The 24,801-nt window shown below is 47.1% G+C and overlaps 1 protein-coding gene across 1 annotated transcript in view; it reads right to left on the reverse strand.

Annotated features, from left to right (window-relative positions):
- Positions 1–24,801, reverse strand: part of LOC135222613 (pseudouridylate synthase TRUB2, mitochondrial-like) — a 131,159-nt gene that overhangs the window by 77,762 nt on the left and 28,596 nt on the right. The window contains 1 exon segment of the mRNA XM_064260710.1: positions 1,039–1,398. Within this exon segment, the coding sequence (XP_064116780.1) occupies positions 1,039–1,216 (178 nt within the window). The 5' untranslated portion in view covers positions 1,217–1,398.

Here is a 24,801-nt window from a genome sequence, read left to right on the forward strand (position 1 = left end):
ACAAGGGGTAGATGCTGACCAATAGGAGAGCAGGATCTTATGGGGTGACTAGCATCAGGAACCAATGGGAGAGCAGGAGGATGGTGGCGAGTTTACTCAGTTGGCGGCGTGCGAATTTTAAAATTGTTCTCTGCGGTCCGAGCGAATCTCGGGACTTTACAGCAACAACCTTTCGTAACTTGAACTATTTCCGTATGTAGAGCCAAAAAAATCTTTGTATTTGCTTTCGTATCTCGAGTTTTTCGTAAGTTGAGCCTTTCGTATGTCGAGGTACCACTGTATTAATCTGTCATATGGAACCCCACTGAGACATAAGATTAACAACTGTGAGGACACAAGCAGCAACTATACCATAAAAAAATATCCCTCTTATTCATTGTTGGGCAAACATTGAACAATAAGGATTGGTCAGATAATAGATATAACATATAATCATTATAAAGCAAAAGAAATGAGCAAAGGCTACTGGAAGCATTAATTGTTGGTTTATGTCTTGTTTTTTAGCTTGGTTTTACTCTGAGAACAGTTACAACATACGTACTAGTATATTGTAAGTGGAATAACCATATGGTTACAAAGAGTGTTCACTTAAGAATCTTAAAAATAAATTTCTGAAGTTATGGCATTTCCTTTACCATGGTGAACATTAACAAAAATGGCAATATACAGTGAGCATTAAAAATTGTGGACATTTTTTAAGTAAAACGTTAGGATAACCAACATAATTTCATAAAAATCTGCTCAAATCATGACATTCGTATTCTACAATGAGTCATTGTCAATGACCATCAACATTTTAAGCTGCAGTAACGTAGTGGTGTCCACTCCAAGAAAATACCTCTCATCACCTAGTTCTGCCAGTAGTAGCATACATCAATAAAATTGTTAAACCTGAAATAATCTAATATGTACTTTCTCCATCAGCAGTCAACTATGTGTATGCATTAAATATCAGGGCTTGTATATTGAGCATAAGGAATATCAAATTTACAGAACAGTAAAACAATAGACATTAAAGGATATACAAGTATACTGCACCTTCAATTACAATGTGAGGGAGTGCAGGTCGAGGCTCAAGCATGTTTAGATCCTGTGTCAGCTTTCCTATAATGACTTTTCTCAAGTGCGACATGGTCATATCAAATGGTTTGTACACACAAAACACACCCTGAAGCAAATTCCATGCTTCAGGACCATATGAAATTATCTTCTGCATCTTTCTTGCATTCCTTAAATCAACTAAACTGAACTTGACATATTTATGAAAATTTCAGTGCATGGCCCCACGATCCTCTTCATACAGAAAGTAAATTGTTACAGTTCCTTCTGGAGTACATATTTTTTCTTCACAGCGAATCAGGAAGAATGCTCCAACGCCATACGCAATGCAGGGGATACCTTTAAAAGAAAAAAAAAAGTAAATAAAAAACTAGCCTCTGAATTCTCTCAATAAAAAATTAAGTTTAGACTTCAATCTATCCATAAACTTGAAAATTTTCATTATAAATTTCATAAACAAAAATATACCTTAAATTATCACACAAAACAATTCAATATAATTTAAAACAAAAATACACCCCAAATCTTCATCCCAAAACATCCTAAGGCATATTAGATTAATACCCTTTTACAATTGTTACTCTTAAGTATATATGCCCCCTACAATACTTATAACAATTATTTACTCATTTTAAAATATTAATATTAATATAAGCAGCAAAATATCTATAAAATGAAGATAAAAGGCCCATAAAATGATATTGTTAAACTACAATAAAGTTTTGTACATACTTTACCTGGCAGATATATACTTAGCTATAGTCTCCGACGTTCCCGACAGAATTTCAAATCTCGCGGCACACGCGACAGGTAGGTCAGGTGGTTTACCTTACCCGCCGCTGCGGGTGGCGGATTGTACGAACCACTCCCGTAAGCTTGTCAGATTTTTCTCTTCCACCTGTCTCCTGAGGGGAGGCTGGGTGGGCCATTAATCGTATATATCTGCCAGGTAAGTATGTACAAAACTTTATTGTAGTTTAACAATATCATTTTTGTACATGAACTTCCCTGACAGATATATACTTAGCTGATTGGCACCCTTGGTGGAGGGTAAGAGACAGCTCAATAATACAGGTAAGACGGGAAACAACTAATGTTGTAGGATATAAAATCCTTGGTTCTCACCTTTTCAGGATGAAGACTTCATAGATACTATCTCTGAGTCTGCATTGCCTGGAGAGCTACAGCTAGGACGGTGGACTGATGCTGAAAGACTCTCGGATCTACCACTGGGATATGTGATCCCCTATTGTGGTAGAATCCAAGTCGGATGCTGTTAGAGGGACCTTGTCCGCTTACCTAACAGATCCTTACCACTACCTCTGCAAGGAGCCAAAACCCACCAGACCACCTAACCAAAATACAAAGGGTTAAATTACGACGAAAAAAAAAGAGGTGCCTCCTGCCAAAACCTCTTTCAGAACAACCAAAAAACAACAATATAAAATATAGGGTAACATATAAAAAATTTACACAGGATAAGTTTCAGCTCCCTGCCCAGCACCGAATCCGCCGATACGAAAGGACCCAAGGCGAAGCATTTATCATATGTGATTTTTACATCACGTAGGTAGTTGGTTTGCGAAAACCGATTGGGCATCTCACCAAAAAGTCGCCTCCATCAAGTTCCGCACAGACATATTTTGTTTTTTCTGAATGCAAGCGAAGTTGCGATGGCTCTCACCTCGTGAGCTTTTCACTTTCAGTAGTTTAAAAATGTTCTTCCTTTACAAGCAACATGTGCCTCTGTAATAAGGCTTCTCAGAAAAAAGGAAAGAGCATTCTTCGACATGGGCCGAGTGGGGTCCTTTACAGAGCACCAAAGAGACATCTTGATTAGCCTTAAGTTGTTCCTTCTCTTAAGGAAAAAATACTTCATAATACTCATAGGGCAAAGAGTTCTTTCAGCTCTTCCCCTACATAGAAAAGAAAACTACGAACTTCAAAGCTCCTGGGCCAAGTGCCGTGATGGGTTTTCATTCTTTGCAAGGAAATTGGAAGAAACGAACACACATAGAATCTTCCTTAAACCCTACATTGCCCTCAATAGCTTGGAGCTCACTCACTCTCTTAGCTGTACGCAAGGGCCAAAAGGAAGATAGCCTTCTTCGTCAGATCCTTGAAAGAGGCTAAGCTAGGAGGTTCGAATCTAGACGATCCAAGGAATGTAGAACTACGTCTAGATTCCAGTTTGGTACCACATGAGGACGCTTAATGGTTTCAAATGATCTAATAAGATCATGCAAGTCCTTATCATCGGATATCTTTAAGCCTCTATGCCGAAATACCGCCGCCAACATACTGCGGTATCCCTTAATAGTTGACACAACCAGATGACATTCTTCTTTGAGGAAAATAAGGAAAATCTGCAATTTGGGTCACAGAGGTACTGGAAGAGGAAATGTTCTTCCTCTTGCACCAATGTCTGAAGACATCCCACTTGACTGTATACACGCAAGGTGGAAAGTCTCCTCGCTCTTGCGATTGCTTTAGCAGCTGTTGCTGAAAAGCCTTTCGCTCTGACAAACTTTGGACAGTCTGAAAGCCAGTCAGACTGAGAGCGAGGAGATTTTTGTGGTACCTGTCGAAGTGGGGTTGTCTGAGTAGATCGCTCCTTAGCGCGGAGCGATCTTGGAAGGTCCACCAACCATTCCAGTACCTCTGTGAACCATTCTTGGGCCGGCCAAAAGGGAGCGATTAAGGTCATTCTCGTTGAATCGGACTCTACGAACTTCTTGATGGTTAGCCCCAGGATCTTGAAGGGGGGAAACGCGTAGACGTCGAGTCCGTTCCAGTCTAGAAGAAGAGCATCTATTGCTAATGCCTCTGGATCCGATATCGGAGAGCAGTAAGGATCCATCCTCTTGTTCTTTGACGTGGCAAAGAGGTCTATGTGTGGCCTGCCCCATAACTTCCACAGGCTCTAGCATACATCCAGATGAAGGGTCACTCTGTGGAAGGACTGATCTTTCCTGCTGAGGAGATCTGCTCTTACATTCCTTTCTCCCTGCACGAACCTGGTGAGAAGCTTGATTCCTTCTTTCTGCCCACAGAAGAAGGTCTCTTGCTGTCTCGTACAGGGAGAAGGAATGCGTCCCCCCCTGTTTCCTGATATATGCCAGAGCTGTAGTGTTGTCCGCGTTGACCTGCACTACCGATCTTCTGACTTTGGGCTCGAAAGCCTTCAGAGCCAACCACACAGCCATCAACCTCCTTTCTGTTGATGTGCCAGGCTACCTGGTCCCCCACCCAGGTACCTGACACTTCGCTGGTTCCCAGAGTTGCACCCCACCCCTTGTCCGACGCGTCGGAGAACAACACCAGGTTTGGGGGTCTGTGATTGAAGAGACAGTCCCTTCGCAAAGAGGTTGGGATCTGTCCACCATAAGAGATGTTTCTTGATGTCCTGGGATAACGACAGGGAGAACGTCAAATCCTGAGAACGACGACTCCAATTTCCGATGAAGAAAGAATTGGATCGGTCTCAGGTGCAACCTTCCTAGGGAAACGAATTGCTCCAGCGAGGAGAGCGTCCCCAGCAGACTCATCCACTCCCTCACTGTGCATACTTCTTTCCCTAAGAAGGTTGTTACTCTCTCGAAATCCTCGGGCTATCCTTTCCTTTTCCTGCGAGGGAAAAGCCCGAAAACTCAGAGAGTTCATCTGTATCCCACCCGAGATACACACACTCTTGCTCGGGGAATTAGTGACGACTTCTTGAAATTGACGAGAAGTCCCAAAGCCTTCGTCAATTCTAAAGTTACTTGTAAGTCCTTCAAACAACGATCTTCTGAATTGGCCCTTATTAGCCAATCGTCGAGGTACATGGATATCCTCACCCCTTTCAAATGAAGCCAGAGCCACATTCCTCAAAATCCTCGAACACTTGAGGGGCCGTCGAGAGGCCGAAACACAGAGCCCTGAAACTGAAAAAATTTTCCCCCCCATCATGAATCTGAGAAAACTTCCTCGAGGAAGGATGGATCGGTACGTGGAAGTAAGCGTCCTGTAAATCCAAGGAAACCATCCAGTCCCCTGGACGAAGTGCTGCCAGCACTGATATGACAATTTGTCCAAAATTGCATTTTTCCTGACTATACAAACCTGAGGTCCTTTTACAATAGGAAGGTACTAGCGGCAGCTGGATAGGTCGTAAGCTTTCGAACAAGGGTTCGGTAGTTAACTGCTTGTCCGACAGGCGCGCTCGCGCGCGACTGGGAGGTAAACAAATCACTTTTGCTTTGGCCCAAGCAAACTGCAGAGTGAGGGGTGGCATGATGGGTGGGGCTATGTGTAAAAGGACCTCAGGTTTGTATAGTTAGGAAAAATGCAATTTTTGGACAAATTGTCATTTGTTCCGACACGGCATACAAACCTTCGGTCCTTTTTACAATAGGAAGACTCACTTCTTGGTGGGTGGAATCTGAGTCTTTTGTGAACAGACTGGTGTTCGCCCTACCTTGGAAGCTTCCCTGGTCGTAAGAGCGAGGGAGGGATCCAAGCCTCTGTCCGAATTGATCGGGTGTGCACCGCAGGATCAATGGTCAGACCTCTGGACCGAGTACTAAGAGAGGGGCATGCGCATCTCTTAGTACCAGCAATGCAAGAACTTGTTCCTGTACAGGAGCAAATATAAAGTCATGGGTTTGACTCTTGTAGGCATCCACTTCCCCCCCCCTTGTAGAAGGAAGTGGTGGATATTCTGCTCTATCCCTAGTGAAAGGATAGGATGGGGCTCTGTCATATAGCTCACCTGCATCTCGTCCTCATCCAGCGTAGTGACGACCATGGCCCTCTGCCCACAGGTAGAGGGGAAGGAAAAGATGGGAAGAGAGAGCCAGTCACTCACTCACTCACACATCCATCCACACAGTCACACCAGGACTCGATGCTGTTCAGCCTGCGAGGTCTGGGTTAGTTCTACACAACTGTTGAGCAGCCACCACGGGTCCAAGGAAAAGGTATCCAAGGACCTGTGGGCAATATCCCGAAGGTAGAAGGGACGTAAAGGTAGTCTGGTTAGACCAGACCCCTGCCTTCAAGACCTGCGCCACGAGAAGTTTCTTGCGAAAACGCCAACGAGGGGCCAATACTTCTGACTTCGTGAGCTCTCGGACGGGACGTACGGATGTCGTCACTACCATCAGCCTCATACGCCCTCCTGATGACCTCACGCAGCCAGAATGAAAGAGTGTTCTTGGATACTTCTTTCTTGGTGACCCCGGTGCTAACGAAGAGGCGTCGACACTCAGGCCTGAGGTGTCGAGTTCTCTTCAGATAGCGCCGTAGCGCCCTCACAGGACAAAGCAGCATCTCATCCGCATCATTATCGGTGAAGTCCAATAGGGAGGGAATCGTGAATGACTCGAACCTGTCATCAGGGACTGACGGTTTTCTGAGTCTTCGCAACGAAGTTCTCGGACGAAATCGAGCGTCACGGATCCCCCATCCCCTGGAGTGTCGTACATCATAGGAAAGACCATGAAGTTCCCCTACTCTCTTCGCCGATTGCCAGGGCCAGCAAGAAGAGGGTCTTGAGGGTCAGATCCCTGTCTGACGACTCCTCGGAGTGGCTCGAACGGTGTTCGAGTCAGACTCCTAAGGACGAGAGTCACGTCCCACGCAGGGGGGCCTGAGTTCCCTGGGTGGGCAAGACCTCTCGAAGCTCCTCATCAGCAAGGAGATCTCGAACGAGTTCGAGATGTCCAGCCCCCTCAGTTTTCAGGACGAGCGCCAAGGCGGCTCCTGTATCCTTTAACTGTGGGGACTGAAAGGAGCTTCTCTCGGCGAAGAAACACGAGGAAATCCGCTACCTGCTGAAGAGTGGCTCTGAGAGGAGATAGACCCCGTCTACGACACCAACCACAGAAGACGGCCCACTTCCCCTGGTACACAGCTGCAGAGGACTGACGGACGTTTCCAGCCATCTCTGTTGCTGCGCTACGAGAAAAGCCTCTCGTTCGCAAGAGATGGTGGATAACAGCCAGCCGTGAAGACGTTAGGGACTGGACTGCTCGGTGGTACCGCTCGACGTGTGGCTGGGCGAGAAGGTTGTGCCAAGGGGAATCTCTCTCGGTTCTCCTGCGAGAAGAGCCAGCAGGTCCGGATACCAAATGCCTGTGGCCATTTGGGAGCCACCAGGATCATCCTGAGATTCGGGGTGACCAGCGCTCGACTGATCACCTTGCGAAATCAGGCTGAACGGGGAAAGGCATAGGCGAAGAGGTTGTCCCACGGGTGTTGAAGAGCGTCCTCTGCAGCTGCCCATTGGGTTCCGGCACGGCCGAGAAGAACACCTGGAGCTTCCTGTTGTGCCGGGTGGCGAACAGATCCACGACTGGTCGCCCCCACAGGTCGAAGAGCCTTTCCGCCACGTCCTGGTGTAGAGACCATTCGGTCCCTATCACCTGATCCCGACGGCCCTGAGCGTGTCTGTACTACATTCCTCTTCCCTGGAAAATGTAGCGTGCCGACAGCTCTATTGAGTGTGCCTGAGCCCACTCGTGCACCTGCCGAGTCAACTGGTACAACGGGAGAGACACTAGGCCCCCCTTTGTGACGTAGGCCACCACCGTGGTGTTGTCGCACATCAACACCACTGAGTGTCCCATCAAGCGGTCCTGAAACTCTTGGAGAGCGAGGAACGCTGCCTTGAGTTCCAGTACATTGATGTGAAGGTGCTTGTCGTTCTCGTCCCACACTCCTGAAGTCAGCAACTCCTCCAGGTGTGCGCCCCATCCCTCGGTCGATGCGTCTGAGAACAGCTGCATGTCCGGGGGGGGAGTGCTCAGAGGCACTCCTCTTAAGAGGTTCCTGTCGTCGAGCCACCAGGCTAGGTCCTGCCTCACCTCCTGTGTCAGTGACACTGGAAAGCTTGGGGGATCCGTCGCCTGTGACCAACTCTCCTTTAGTCTCCATTGAAGAGACCGCAGGTGAAGACGCCCGTGAGGGACTAACTTCTCGAGTGACGACAGGTGTCCGATCACGACTTGCCATCGCTGAGCTACCTGTTCCTGCCGAGACAGGAACTGGTGGCTGCCTCTCTGAATCTGCTGATCCGCGGAGTCTGCGGGGAAGACTCGCCTGCTACCGTGTCGATCAGCATACCCAGGTACTTCATCCTCTGCTTGGGCTCGAGATCGGACTTCTCGAAGTTCACAACGATCCCCAGATCGCGACAGAACTCGAGCAGTTCGATCCCTGTCCTGTAGCAACTGCGAGCGGGAGCTCGCCAGGACTAACCAATCGTCGAGATACCTCATCAGAAGTATCCCGTGCGAATGGGCCCAAGCAGACACCAGAGTGAACACTCGCGTGAACACCTGTGGGGCGGTTGAGAGACCGAAGCACAGTGCCCTGAAACTGGTACCCAACCGTTTTTCCCCGTCGAGGATGAAGCGGAGGTACTTTCTGGAGGACTGATGAATGGGTATTTGGAAATACGCATCCTTCAAGTCCACTGAAAGCATGAAATCGTTCGTCCCCCTGATGGAGTCCGAGCAACTGAGCGTGCCGTCTCCATCGTGAACCGGGTCTGGCGAACGAACCGGTTCAGGGGAGAGAGATCTATCACCGGGCGCCAGCCTCCCGTAGACTTTTCCACCAGGAAGAGTCGACTGTAAAAGCCCGGTGACTGATCCGTGACGATCTCTTACAGCTCTCTTGCTCAGCATGGTCTTGATCTCCCTGTCTGAGTGCTACGTCCTTCGGTGACCCGTGGACGTACGACTGCTGTTGTGTTGGACCGGGTTGGAGGTGAGGGGTGGCCGAGATTCGAAGGGTAATAGATATCCCTCCCGAAGGACATCTACAATCCAGGTCTCGGCGCCGTAGCGCTGCCAAGTTGCCCAATGGCTGGCCAGGCACCCCCCCAATTCCGTTCCGGCAGCAGGTGAGGGGGAACGCCGTCCCTAGCGTTTCCCCCCTTTCTTCGACTTTTCCCAGAGCCTCACGGGATGAGGAGGGCTGGGAGGGAAGGGCTGGGTTACGGCCCCCCCCCTTGCCAGAAGTCGAAGAAGACAGAGTCATTCCTCGGGGCTTCGACGCAGCAACCGTCTTAGCAGCCGAGGAAGCGCTAGCCGAGCTCTTAGACTTGGCCGCAGTCCGAGGCTGCCCAGAAGCCTTCGAGACTGCCTGGTGAACCAGACGGTCACTGTCCTCAGTGCGCCGTCTGGCCACCGCAGCGTCCACCACTCTCCTGGGAAGAGAGACGTGGAACTCCTGTAAAGGTCCGTTTCGAAGTCCCAATGCCGCTTCACGCCCGGCCCGCCCTGGAAACCCGAGTAAGGACAGCGTCCCTTCGTCGGAGAACCAGGTTGGCCCACAGGTTCACCGTCTGGTGGGCAGGGAAAGAGATGGCTCTTCCCCAGACTGGCAAAGTCTCCTGAAGGCCGAGTCATCTTCAGGGAGAAATTCCCCCAGAGTTGGCTGCGACCATTAGATACTGTGAGGGACCACAGATCTAGCCAGGAGACGGCCTGGAAAAGCTGCCATGGCGGTAGATTCCAGGCCTAGTGCCTCTTGCTGCGAGAACCACAGGTTCTCGGACAGGAGCTGTTGCAGAGACACACCCGGAGTCAGCCTCGCTAACTCCGGGTTCACCGTGTTTGGGCGGCATCGGGATCTTCAGATGGCACGGTAAAACCGCCGATGTCGTAGCAGAGGGGAGGTGGAAGTAGCTTGCTTAGACCTGCCAGACTTCAGTGAAACCGTCCTGTCCAGAGACAAGTGATTCAACTTGGGTCCAGCACTGAGTCAGCCAGCTCTGACCGCGGCAAACCCACCGTCGGTCTGGGTTCCCTCTTCGGGCCCCAGAACGACTCGAGCCGGGACGTGGGCTCGGTGGTGGGGGAGCGGCGATCCTTCCCCGAGGTCGTTGTGCTGACGAATCAGCGCAATAACCTCGGCAAAGTTCCTCTGGATCTCAGGAGTGACTGCATCCTGTGGAGTCGGACCGTCCCAGTCCCTCAAACAGGAGCACCTCCCGAGACCCTCCTCCCTCAAGGAGAGGAGCAGCGACAGCCCCCTCTCGGTCTCCTCCAACCACCTGTGCGTAAGACCTGGCTGGTCCGAGAACCGAGCCTGGTACGTACGCCGACGTGCGGGATCCTGAAGGGCGCACCCTTCACGATCACTCCTCAATACCTCGCCCCTCCCGGTGTCACCCGAGGAGGTTGAAGGTATGGGAGAGGCAGACCTGACGCTCTCTCCTCGCTCACTGGCAGAACCAGCGGGCTTGAGGGACTGCAGGCGATCGTCAAACCCGCGGTGGCGATCGAGCTGCAGACCTAGTCGAGCCGTCTCGCTGTGGAGAACGGCTGGACCGAGAACAGCGGCCCCGGTCTCGTGTGTCAGAGGAGCTGGTGCTGGGCTTACCGTACCCGATCGCTCTCTGTAAGAGCGACGGTCAGGCGACCGGCGAGCTCCACTGTCACGGTGAGACCGGTGCGTCCTCCCACGGTGCGTCAGTTCGCTGGTACCAGCCGTGGCTGGTGCCGGCGAACGGGGGGAACCTCTTCCCAGCCTCAGCCCGTGGCCGGTCATGGACCGTCACGTCCGCCCGGGTAGCCAGCTGCTCGCCGCGAGAGCGAGAGCTGGTCTGGTGAGAGTCGCGTGAGCGGCTGTACCAGTCTTCCGCTCCGTGCCGGTTGAACCTGACGCTGAGCGGACCTCAGAGGTCTGGTTCCTGGCTGCACGGTCGCTGGTAGGCGACCGTACACTCGGTACCTCTCGCGAACGAGCGGCCGAGCCGGATCCTGCTGCTGTGGCCGAACCACTGACAGCAGGTGAGGAAGTGCCGGTGTTAGCCGGCACCCCTCTGGTCCCCAGTAGTCTTCTTTCCTTGCGGGAGAAGAGACGGGTCCTGCTCCGAAGGAGCAGGGGCGACCAGCGAAGAAAACCCCCGTCTCACCAGAGCGAGACGGGCCCTTAGAAGCTCCCGAAGGAGACTTCTTAGGGGGGGGGGGGAGGCGACCTTCTTCTTCTTAGGCGGGGGAGCCTTAGAAGAAGAAGGGAAGAGGCGGCAGACGACGACGACGAAGAAGACGATGAAGACGACGACGACACCTTCCTCCTCTCTTCTTCTTCTTCGTCAACCTCCTCAGGACCGACGTCAGGTCTGTCATCCAGGACGGAGCCGGGGCTGCTGTTGCCGAAGCAAAACAGGGCCCGGACGTACCTGGCCGAACAGACCGGCATCGGGAGCGGCGGCGCCCGGAACGGGAACAACATCGGCAGGTGCGGGCATCACAGGGACGGCAGCAGACACGGCAGGATCAGGAAAAAACAGGAAACAGCAGCGGTGGTCACGGTCAGGTACGGCAGATACAGCTGGCCGAACCAACGGCACAGACGTCATCGGGGGTACCTTGGTGGGAGGTTCCAGGGGCGAGCTCTTCGGGCACATGAAGTCCGGTCGCGGCAGCACGGCAAACCCAGGTGGCGGCATCACACTCCCCGAGTTACGGCGACTGGCCCCTGCACCGATGTTTGTGGGTGTCACAGAGACCGCGTGCTGGGTGTACACCAGGTGAGGAGGTGACGCGTAGCCAGGTGTTGTCAGGGTCGTGGTGGTGGTTGTGACCGTAGCATGCGTAACCGCCACGGAGCCAGCGAGATGATAGAGCAGCCCCTGACACTCGGCACGCCCTGCAGTCCCAACGATGCCCACACCTGTCCGAGGTCATCCTTCACGGCAACCGCACCTGAGGAGGCAAAAGTCGGGTGATTAGGAGGATCCTCTACCCGCTCGCGCGAAGACGAGCGGATAGAGGACCCAGATACAAACTCTACGTCCGGGGTATCTAGCGCCCTCCTCCACACTCGACACATCGGGAGAGGAGAAGGACCTAGACACCGCCCCCGAAGGGGAAGGCGCGAGACGTGGAAGTTGAGCGGGCGGCAGGAAAGAAGACGAAGTGTCCGTCACCAAAGGAGGTCGCGCGGAGAAGCTTGATTCCACCCGACGACTCCTTTGGAGGCCTTCGCTTCTTCCTGCCCTCATACAATGTCCACTGCGCTCTCCGACCAGTCAATACAAAACATCACAGGGCTCGCGGCCCGGTGCATTCGCGCCCCCGGCACCGAGCACACAACACATGAGGGTCAATCTCGGGGAATGATCTGAACTTCCCGCATTTGCGCCCCTTCGGTACCCGGGCGCAAAGTCTCCTTGGGATTGGGGGGTAGCGAGGCGGGTGGAGATTCCATCATAATTCAATTGCAGCGTAATTAATATGATAAGAGAGAAAACTGTACTTACAAGCTCTTTCATACACAATTACAAACAAACTAGAAAGCAAACGACGAGCAGCGGGCAGAGAGCGAACACACACGTCCATCCACTGTGAGGCCGAAAGCAAAGTGATTTGTTTACCTCCCAGTCGCGCGCGCGCGCTGTCGACAAGCAGTTAACTACCGAACCCATTGTTCGAAAGCTTACGACCTATCCAGCTGCCGCTAGTATCTTCCTATTGTAAAGGACCGAAGGTTTGTATGCCGTGTCGGAAACAAGAAGGCGTTTCCATCGTGAACTTCTTCTTTTCTACGAAGAAGTTCAGGGCGCTTACATCCAACACCGGTCTCCATCCCCCACTGAGGACTTCGGAACTAGGAAAAAGGCGGTTGTAGAAGCCCGATGAATGATGGTCTGTCACTAGTTCGATAGCCCCCTTCTCCAGCATCTGATCTTACTGCTAGATGGAGAGCTTGATTCATGATGGGGTCTCTGTACCTGGCCGTCAGTTTCCCTTGGGATGGTAGTCAAGGGAGTCTTTGAAGAAAGAAAAAGGGATGAGGTAACCTCTTCTCAAATAGAAAGGAAAAGTCCAAGGATCCGCCCCCTTTTTGGGCCCAGACTTCTGCAAACTCTAAGAGTCTGGCGCCCACCGTTGTTTGAAGGACTTGCAAGGTTATTTGGGGGCTTTTAACAGACTTGGCGAAAGTCTTACCCCCTTCTTGAAGGTCTACGACCTCTAAACGTGAGAGGTTCTTGATGAAGACGCCCCTCGAAAGGGTTCTCGAACACTTGCTTTTCCTTCTTAGCTTGGTAGGGAAGGAAGGGCGAGGTTTTCTTGCCGACTGTGCCAAAAGATCCTGGGTGGCTTTGGCCGACAGTGATCTTGAAATGTCCTGCACTCGATGTTTAGGGAACAACTGAGCAGACAGAGGAGCAAACAGCAAAGAAAGACCTCTGGGCATGGGAGACAGACTTCGTTAAGAAGGAACAATAAAACCGACCTCTTCTTCACGATCCCGGCCCCATACAGGGAGGGCGATTTTCACTCGCTCCGTCTCTTACGACTTGTCCATACAAGACAAAACACCATAAGATCTTCTGCGAAATTGACTCTGGCACTTCAATTTCTTGGCTAGGACTCCCAACAACCAATCAAGGAAGTTAAATACTTCTAGCACTCTAAACATGCCTTGAGCATGTGATCCAATTCATCATTGCCCAAGTCGTCTTAGCAGAGTTAAGGGGCAGTTCTCCTTGTCGAATCTACCAGCGCCGAAAAATCCGAATCAGCCGAAGACGGTAGACCCAATCCTAAGGACTTCTCCTGTTTCATACCAGAAACCAGCGCGTCCTGATAACTTCGAAGGAGGAAAAGCGAACATCGTTTTCCCCGCTTCTTCTTTGGAAGCCATCCAGGAACCAAAAACTCCTCAGTGCCTTCTTCATAGAAAGAGTTGGCTTCATCCTCACACAAGAAGAACTCTTCGCTGTCTTCGCCGTTGAAAAAAGTGAGTGAGGAGAAGGAGGAGCCGTAGGAGAAAGGGAATCCCCAAAAAACTTGCAAAAGTAGCTCTGTAAGCTTCTTGTAAGAAGACACAGCAGCAGAAGTGTTCGGTTCCTCATCCGAACCTTCTAGGACGTCTTGTCGAGGCGAGCGCGGAAGATCCTTAGGTGACGAAGGGATCCTAGTAGGAGTTGAGCGAGAGGTTGGAGAACGCCCTCTCTTAGAAGAGTTCACATCCACTGGAGAATGAAGAGAAGATCTGGGATGTCTAAGATGAGACTCCCTCTTCGAGGTAGACGGAATCTCAGCGAAGGAGAGGTAGGGCTCCTACTCCGAGAATCCTCGGAAATATCCACAGGGCGCTTACGAGGAGGCGAGCGCCTACATACCTCTTTGCGCCTATCCCGAGGCGAGCGGCTGCCAGGAGAAGAGCGCCTATCGAGAGCAGAGCGCTTGCGCGGCTCTCCATACCTGTCCAGTTGCGTACGATCAACGGAAGTTCGACTGGAAGGCGAAATGCGCCTACTAGGAGAGGCTGACTTGCGGAGACTCTTGACGTCTAACAAGAGGTTAACATTCAGGAGAAGGGCGCTTCAAAGCTAACGAGCGCCTACTTGGAGAAGGGCGCTTCCGAGATTCCTGTTGTCTACCAAGAGACAAACGGTCAGGAGAAGTGCGCCTAGAAGCGGGGAGAAGCGCCTACACGGAGAAGGGCGCTTGAAAGACTCTTGTTGTCTGCCCCGAGGAGAATAATCAGGAGTATGACGCCTTAAAAGAGGACGACGCGCCTACTAGGAGACGATGTGCAGTAGGCTCTTGGCGCCTACCTTGCGGGGAGCGGGCTAACAGCAGGCCGTCATCATGCACACGACTCCTACCAGACTCTTGATGCCTGTCAGGAGAGAAGTCACGATCCGACACTCGAGGAGAGTGAGATCTGGACGAAGAACGCCTACTTGCATAAGGGCGCCTTCTAGAATCTTGAGGCTGCTGAGGAGAAGTCTCACGCGAGGGAGTTGAAGAAATAGCGTGATGAGCAGGTGCAGTGCGCTTACCGGAAGCGGGAATCCAATCTGGAGAAAAAACTTCTTTCTCCAATAGAGCGTCCTACCGATGTTTGGCGCCTTGAAGTCGAAAGAGAGCCAGGCGAGCAAGGGCGCTCACGCGAGCCCCTACCTTCATACGAAACCTCCCCATATGAAGGATAAACGCCTAAAACGAGGAGAACGATCCTCTGAAGAGCGGGCGTCTAGATCTCTTGATCGGAAGAGAAACGTCCTTCTTCCTGCGTGATCTAACTGCTAGAGAGTCTGCTAGCGCCGTGATCTGAGCTTGAAGTCCCGCGAGTACTCTCGTAGGCGAATCTTGTTGTTCTTCCTCGGAAGCAGGCGCCGAGCGCGGAGCGCGAGAAGAAGAACGATCACAGGATTTCTTGGGTTTCTTCGCCTCCACCGACGATTCTTCCGGGAAAACCTCCGGACTAGAAGCAAAGGACTGCAGGGAGCCTTCCAAGCCCTCTTCAACGGGCGCGACGCATCCGGGGAGTTCCAACCTCTCTTCGGAGAGGGAGACGACGAAGAGGAGAAGCATTGGCGTAGTAGCTGCTTCTTGTAGCGATCCGAGGCAGCCTGGGAGCGTACTTCAGGATCTGCCGAGGGGACGCCTGACCGGTGGGGGTTCTTCCTAGCCCTCTTGCGGCTTTCGACTTTCCTACTCCACTGGAACTGGGAGTCTGGAAGAGGTCTAGGCCTAGAGGCACTAAGGAGCCGGTCAGACGCACCCTCCACAACACTGGGGACACTGCACTGATCACTAACACTCTCCTTACCTTCCAACTGACGAATCTTCTGATCCTAGAACGAATCGTGGCTCTCAGAGCTGCCGCCTCCGAAGGCGAATCTTCGGCTTCGGTGCGGGGAGCAGGGGCTGCACTTGGGAAGAAGGTTCTAATTCTACGTTAGTATTAGGATCCACATCCAACTCACTCATTCTAGATCTACTAGAACTTCTAGAGGAAGCCTTACGCACTCTATCACGTTCCAACTTCCTAACATAAGAAGAGAGAGCCTTATATTCTTCTTCATTCAATCCCTTACATTCACTACAAGGGTTAGCAAAAGAACATTCATTCCCCCTGCATTTCATGCAAAACCGTGTGGGGGTCTACCGAAGCTTTCGGCAACCTCACCTTACATCCTTCATTCACGCAAACCCTAAACAAAACCGAAGTTTTAACTACCGAATCTAGGTCAGACATCGTTAAAGAAAATCAAACTCAAAATCAAACCGGTCCACAATCAGCGTATGCCAAGCCAAAACAAAGCGAATACGTCACCAAAAGAAGTCCAAATTAACTCCAGGCAAGCGAGAATCGAAAAACTATCGAGAGGAACCGACAACAGTTGTTTATCGTTCCCGCGACAGAGAAAAATCTGACAAGCTTACGGGAGTGGTTCGTACATCCGCCACCAGCGGCGGGTAAGGTAAGACACCCCTGACCTACCTGTCGCGTGTGCCGCGAGATTTGAAATTCTGTCGGGAACGTCGGAGACTATAGCTAAGTATATATCTGCCAGGGAAGTTCATGTACAAAACACTATTTTAACATTGCAACCATATATTTCGAGCACTTCCTTCTGTGCTCCTGATCACTGGTAAAATATGGACATAGGATGTCTTACAAGAGTATATATACAAAAACATATGCAAGTGTGGCAGTATGTCTCTGTTGGTGACCCAGGAAGGGTGGAAATTAAACTATTCCCTGGTGATTTTTGGCCTCATCAACTCCTGTCTGGCAACTAGTCTGGTGGTAGAATGTTCTTGGACCTGCTTGAGGATCGGCCTAAGGATTAGTTCGTCGATGTCATCTGATTTCCAGTGTCCTCCTGACAGATTCATATTGTTGGTTTGATTGATAATAGCAGATTCCAGCATTTTCATTTTGTACAGAGAACCACTTTTAAAAATCAGCTCCGCCCCACTCCAGTTAATACTATGGGACAAAGGCCATACTATTAACTGCAGTGGGGCAGAGCTGATTTTTAATTGAAAATCAGCTCCGCCCCACTCCAGTTAATAGTATAGCCTTTGTCCCTAATATCTAGGAAAATCCCCGAGTTCTCTGATGCATATCGCACTCATCTTTTGTGTTCTGCTAATCTTTGCGATATGCATCAGAGAACTCGTGGATTTTCCTACTTATTAGGGACAAAGGCCATACTATTAACTGGAGTGGGGCGGAGCTGATTCTTAAAAGTAGCTGTCCGTACAAAAAGAAAATGCTGGAATCTTCTATCATCAATCAAACCAACAAAATGAACCTGTCAGGAGGACATTGGAAATCGGAAGACATCGACAAACTAATCCTTAGGCCACACCTCAAGCAGGTGTCCAAGAACATCTGACCACCAGACGAGTTGCCAGACGGGAGTTGATGAGGTAAAAAATCACCAGGGAATAGTTTAATTTCCACCTTTCCTGGGTCACCAACAGAAACCTGACTGCCACACCTACATATGTTTTTGTATATATACTCTTGTAAGACATCCTATGTCCATATTTTACCAGTGATTAGGTCTGGTAGTCCGAAGTTCGATCCTCGGCTCGGCCAACGCGGAAGCAGAGGAATTTATTTCTGGTGATAGAAATTCATTTCTCGATATAATGTGGTTTGGATCCCACAATAAGCTGTAGTTCCCATTGCTAGGTAACCAATTGGTCCCTAGACACGTAAAAATATCTAATCCTTCGGGCAAGCCCTAAGAGAGCTGTTAATCAGGTTAGTGGCCTGGTAAAACTAAGATATACTTACCTTACAAGTGATTAGGAGCACAAAAGGAAGTGCTCGAAATATATGGTTGCAACATTAAAATGGTGTTTTATGGGCCTTTTATCTTCATATAATATTGTTGTATTACATTAAAAAGACATTCATCTGAAATGTTTAATACAAATTAAATAAATATTTAAAACAATAAATAAAACTCTTACAGAATGTCCCCTGACAACTAATCAAGTTACCCCTGTACTTTATACATAAGCATAGCTGTTTTCTCTCATTGTATAGGTAAAAACATTTTAAAATATCAAAATTTTGCTTTTTTTTTTTTTGTATGGCAAAACACTATTTCATTCACTAATTACTTTGTTTTTTTTCATGATTAAAATCATTTTTATGATTAAAAATTATTTACAGTGTAGTACTTACAGTAACGTGGTAATGTTCTATTAAGCTCACTCCAGATTAGGCTCCAGACTGAGCATATAGGTGTATGCTCTCTCTCTCTTTCTCTCTCTCCAAGGGTAATATATGAAGTATTTGATATGATATTGCTGTAACGTGTTTTTGGATGATAAAGCATGTTGTACAATATTTAAAATATTCACTAATTATTTCAATTTTATTTTTCAGTCTGCTTTTACTGGAAAACAAAATGAAAATAATTAGCAAATATTTTAATATATAATACAATATGCTCTGTCATAAAAACTTTACAGTAATATAATTTCAAATACATCTTGCATTACCCTGAAGAAGAGAGGAGAGAGAGAGAGAGAGAGAGAGAGTAGAGAGAGAGAGAGAGATAGAGAGAGAGAGAGAGAGAGAGAGAGAGAGAGACGAGAGAGAGAGAGGAGAGAGAGAGAGAGAGAGAGAGGGGGGTATCATACGCCATACGCCTATAATGCTCAGTCTGTGGCCCAACTAGGATGAGCTTAATAGATTCATAAGCACATTATAAGCATGCAGTAAATAATCTTTATCATAAAAATCAGTATTTAGACACAAACACAATATGAAAAATTACGGTAATTAGTGAATAAATAGTGTTGTTCTAAGGAAAAAAGTGAATTTGTAACATTGCTATGTTAATAGTAATTTAAGAGATGCGTAGGCTTGCCAATTACCAGATCTAGAAATCCAGGAGATCATGCACACAGACACACACACACACACCACAAAATGTGTTTTTATTTATGCATACCAACTTCCTAAAAGCTGTTGCTGTTTCTATTGATTGTTTGTTTCTGTGGTGTGACTTAATCAGTGATCACCCATAAAACTCCTGTCATCCAGATCCAGAACTTAGGTAAAAGTGGCTATTAGCTTAAAAGAAAGTCTGTACTACCACCAAGCCTTTACAGGAATTAAGAAAAATTATGTTTTATAATAAAATGAAGTAATTACTTAGCTAATGATTAGTCTTGCATGGCATCCTAAACTTAAAAATTTGCAGGCAAGTGACAGTTGCAATGTAGGGGTAACAGGTCCCACCCACCACAATGGGAACTCGCAAGCAACAGACGCTGATACTGTCATTCTTATTTATTGCCGCTAAGTCCATGAAAATCAGAGGGGAGGAGGGTGGGCTCTGATTTAGTAATTACTAGGAAAGTTATATTTATAAAACTTCATTTTATCATAAAATATCATTCTTATAAAAGTAACTTAGACCAAGTAATTAGTACTTAGCTAAATCCCACATTGCTAGGGGGGTGGGATGAATAGACTGAACTAACTCAATGCATTAAAAGAATATTATTATTGAACTAGAGGAATTACAATGCTTAAACACAAAGGAAAGCATGGCTCGGTAACCTTTAATCGTAGAAGATAAAAGGTTCTCAGAGGTTCTTAAATAGAGGAGAAAATCGGCGATCTGGGCTATAGATGTCTCAGAAGACGAGATGTGATGTCTGAAGCACCATCTATGGAAGACAGCCCACTTTGACTGGTAGATGTTGATGGTAGACTAGCGTCTACACCTTGCAATAGCTTCCGCAGCGTCTCTTGAAAATCCCTTTGCTCTGATGAGCTTCCTAACAGTCTGAAGCCTGTCAGACTGAGCATGGGCAACCTTTGGTGGTACCTTCTGAAATGCAGTTGTCTGAGTAGCACGGTCTTTTGGGGGAGCAGTCACAGGAAGTTTACCAGAAGATGAAGAAGTAGTCCGGTAACCATTCCTTCGTGGGTCAAAATGGAGCTACTAGAGTCACTGAGACATTGCTGTGGGCCACAAACTTGTTCAGGACTTCCCTGACCAGGCTGTGCATCCGTTGCCCCTGCTTGAGGATCCAGGGCTGGGGAGCAGAAGAGAGGAAGGCGGTTGTTCCTTGATGTTGCAAACAAGTCTATTAGGGGTCTGCCCCACAGTCTCCACAGGTCGAAGCAAGTCCTGTTGTCCAGAGTCCATTCGGTGGGACGTAGGTCCAGATGAATGGCTTCAACTCCTTGGCATTAATGTAGAGCTTTGATTCTTCTGGAAATGTCCCAGACCTCATGAGACCCTAGGAGGGCTCCCCAGCCCAGATCCGAAGCGTCCAAGTAAACGTCCACGCCGGGGTTGGGAGGAAGAGGGGGTCTCCCCTGTGAAATACCTTCTTCTGGTAGCCACCATTTAAGATCAGGTTTTATCGCCTGCATCATAGGAAAAATCATCAAGTCCAGTTGAGTCTTCCTGTCCAAGTTGGCTTTGAGGAAGAATTGAAAATTTCTCGTAACCTGCTCAATGGAACGGAATTCTCCACTGAAGAAAGCAGGAGCGGGAGCAGTCATCCCAGGAACAGGAGCGAGCGCGGTCAAAGTGGGAGCCAGGGGTGGGCACACGGTCGCTGGAGATGGGAGCGTGCTCGGGACTGGGCTCCCAGGAGTGGGCACTTTGTGCCTAGCCAGACACTCAGGTGACCAGTGCCTAGCATGGAGTTTCTTCTGATGTTTGGAGTCCTAGGGAGACGGCAGTACAGGTGAGTCCCACTGAAGGGTCAACCCCATAGCTACACGAAGGAAGGGCGAGGTCATGGGAGTCCTTATGGCGCTTAACCCTTCAACGCCTATTGGACGTATTAAACGTTGATGAAAATTGTCTGTTGGATGCTTAATTGATGTACGAAATGTTGACTCAAAAAAGTTTTTTGAAAAATTCGCGGAAAAAGTTATAGGCATACTTGGCGAAAACTTTTGAATCATGCACCTTGAGGGATGCTGGCAGTTCACGGATCAAGTTGTTGTTTTGTTTGCAAGCGTTACCCAGGTGCGCATGCGCAAATTTCTTTCTTCTCACATTAAAAGCATCAGTGACACATCTCCGAAATTATTTCGTCACTTTGACATAATTTTTGCACCATTTTATATTAGCTGTTACATAGAGTTTTAAATATGAAAATGTGTGCAATTTCATGTAGAATACAACAAAAGACAACCCATAGTTGTAGCTTTTATCGGTTTGGAATATTTTCATATAAAAAACGATGTGCCAAATTTCAACATTCAGTCAACTTTGACTCAACCGAAATGGTAGAAAAACGCAATTGTAAGCTAAAACTCTTATATTCTAGTAATATTCAATCATTTACCTTCATTTTGCAACAAATTGGAAGAAGCACAATATTTCGATTTATGGTGAATTTTTGAAAAAACTTTTTTCTTGCATCCGTGCGGTAACTCTTCCGAATAAATCAGAATTTTTTTTGTCCAATTCTCGTAATGATTGCACCATTTTACATTAACCGTTACATAAAGTTTTATATATAAAAATAAGCGCAATTTCATGTAGAATACAACAAAAAACACCCCATGGTTGTAGCTTTTATCACTTTTTAAATATTTTCATATAAATTACGATAAGTGCCAAAATTTCAACCTTTGGTCAACTTTGACTCGCCCAAAATGGTAAAAAAACGCAATTGTAAGCTAAAACTCTTACATTCTAGTAATATTCAATCATTTACCTTCATTTTGCAACAAATTGGAAGTCTCTAGCACAATATTTCGATTTATGGCGAATTTTTGAAAAACACTTTTTCCTTATGTCCGCGCGGTAACTTCCGAAAAAATCAGAAATTCTTTTGGCCGATTGTTGTAATGTTTGCACCATTTTATATAAGCCTTTACATAAAGTTTTATATATGAAAATGTGCGCAATTTCATGTACAATACAACAAAATATAACTCATTGTTGTATCTTTTATCAGTTTTGAAATATTTTCATATAAATCCCGATAAATAGAAAAAATTCGACCTTCAGTCAACTTTAACTCGACCGAAATAGAAAAAAACTGTAATTGTAAGCTACAACACTTACAGTCTAGTAATATTCAATCAATTACCTTCATTTTGCAACAAACAGGAAGTCTCTAGCACAATATTTTGATTTATGGTGAATTTTTGAAAACTACCTTTTTTCTACGTCCGAGCGTTATGAATTCATGCATCATATTGTGATAATATTTTCTCTGTGTTGCTTTCATTGTTTTACAATTTGTTATATACCAAAATCATCGCAATTTAGTGTACAATACAATGAAAAAATAATTAACTCATTAGCTAACCGTCTTGCTCACAGCGCAATTTGTATACAATTATATATGAAATTTTTTTTCGTGCTGTCATATATTCCAATATTTATATATGATAATGATATTTTTTTCATTTCTGATGGTTGCACACTAAACTACAGGCAATGACAAAAAAAGGAGCCAAAAATAAACTCTTAATCTTGAAAACTAAGCGTGCTGTGATTTTTTGAAAAAAAAAAAATTTCCGCTTCGGCGCTCACTCCCGAACACCGCTGGCATACGGGAGACACTTTCGGAAATACCGGCATGGCGTTTAAGGGTTAATTGGCACTGGGGACTCGGGGGGCCTAATCACACACATACCTTTGCCCTGGCCTAGAAAAGATCCCGTGAGCAGACTCCGAGTCAGAACTGAATGATAAACAGTGCACATGCCTTTCCAACAGCAGTTGGTCGTATCCTGGGACTTTACAACAGGACCGACAGAGGAGGTGGTAGCCCATGGGGAAACCCAATCAGCCTCCCTTGGACCTCCAGTATGTCTTCTCCCTGGTGCAGGAAAAGCAGAACAGTGACCTTTGTCTAGGAGAGCCGAAGGGACGGGCAACCACCCCCATTGACACTTCACTTAGCACTTTATCACTTTCTCCACTTTGTCTGTAAGGACTCTAAGAGACACCCCCCAACTCAGTAACAGAACTTAACACTAGATTATACTTCTTATCAAACTTAAGAGTTAATCCTATACTCTCAATTGGCAATGGCATCGGGTTCGGAAGCATGGGAGCTGAGCACTGGAGTGGGAGGAGGGAGAGAAGGGATGAAGATAGGCAAAAGATTATTACCAGGAGTAGAGGGCTGAAGATAAGTGAAAGAATATTACTGGGAGTAGAAGGAAGAAGTAGACTGGAGTCTATCTTAGGCCTAGGGGAAAGTCCCTACTAACAGAAGCCCTACTTTCGGCTCTAGCAGCCACCTTCCTGATCCTGTTATTTTCTAATCTATTTAGGTGAGGTTTTAAAAACTTCCACCTACTATCAACCCACTCCTTTCACTCATTACAGGTAAGATCTCTTGCACACGCCTGTCCTTTATACTTACTGCACCTAGTGGTGCATCATAGCACAGCTTGGTCAATCTAGCCTTGCGGCCTTCACTACAATGGCAAAGACTGGAAGCACTGAGTCACACATACTCATATTCGGGGCTAACAGATGAGAAAAACTAATGCAGAAAAAACAACCAAGTTGAATGTAGCAGACGAAAAACAGCTAAAGCGGGTACATCCCTGACTTCAGCAAGCGATCAAAAAAGCGGTAAACATGAACTTGGGAGCAAGATGACCCTAACAGCTTCAGTCACTAGTGAGTTCCCATTGCGTTGGGCAGGACCTGTCATTCCCGCATTGCAACAGTCGATTGCACGCAAATTCTTTAATTTAGGATGCCGTGCATGGCTAATGCTAGCTAAGTAATTACTTGGTAAGTTACTTTTATAAAATTCAAGACTTCAAAGCAAAAACTCTTTACCAGATCACAATTTGATTAAATTTCATTCCATTCAATAAACTGCTAAAAAGTTCCTAGTGCAGCCCACACGTCCTAATCATTATGATAATTGCCACAATGAATACAGGTTGAAAGAGTCCAAAGAAACACTTAAAAAGGATTTTATTTTATTCAAAGGGGTCCACATGTTACAAGTTTGTGTATAATTTTTAAAACTCTTCACAAAAAGCTTTCGAGCCTTTCCCTGGGTTCATCTTATTATGGACCCCTTAGAATACTCTCATGATAGAGAGTTTTTCCCAACCAATATGGATTTTATTATCAAGGCATTATAACTATCATATTTAAAGTCACCAAACTCATCTCATGACTGATAACCTCTGAAGAAAAAAAGATTTTTCTCTCACCTTTGAAAGTTAACTTTATCTGTATGCTTGGAAAACAGAAAATATTCCTCTTTAGGTGAGGAAAGAATACAAGAGCTTTAAACCTATTTATCTCTGCCTTACTTTTATTTGCCCTTCTTTTGCATGAAGACTAATTTATTAATTCAAGATATCTCACAATTATTACTTTTACTTGATGAAGATTAAATTTATTAATTGAAGAATTCTCATAACTGGGTAAGCCCTAAAATGAACTCACATTTATTTTCAAAGCTTCTACACTGAAGTTTTTCTGCCATGTATGCACTGTGCATTAGCTCTTACTATCTTGAGTAATGTATCAACAAAGACTTAAGAGGAGTTTCTAGTACAGCAGAACCTCAGGGTTTGCGGGAGACAGGGACCACAAACCAACTCACAACCCCCCGCCCCACCCCGTGAATAGCTAAAATCTGCAAATACTTGACATCCCTCTATCTAACAAGGCTTATAACTGCTTATTTTGATAACTCAAACACCAAAAACCCCCTCTAAGAATGCTTATACCTTCCTATTTTAATTTTTATTTTTAAAAATTGTAGTCACAAAAATCTGAAAGTACAGTAATTATTGAATATTTCTCTACAAAATTTCTGCAATTATGGATATACACTCCACAGAAAAATCCGTAAATAGGTGAAGCCGTGAATCCAGAATCGTGAATAGGCAGGGGTCGATTGTAAATATCGTATTTTACAAAAATTATCGTCAATAACAAAGTGAGAAAAAGCACTTTCAAACAGCCTGGGAACAATCAAATTCTTTTTAAAATAT

This window comes from Macrobrachium nipponense, chromosome 8, assembly GCF_015104395.2.
Source record: "Macrobrachium nipponense isolate FS-2020 chromosome 8, ASM1510439v2, whole genome shotgun sequence".
Classification (NCBI taxonomy): domain Eukaryota; kingdom Metazoa; phylum Arthropoda; class Malacostraca; order Decapoda; family Palaemonidae; genus Macrobrachium; species Macrobrachium nipponense.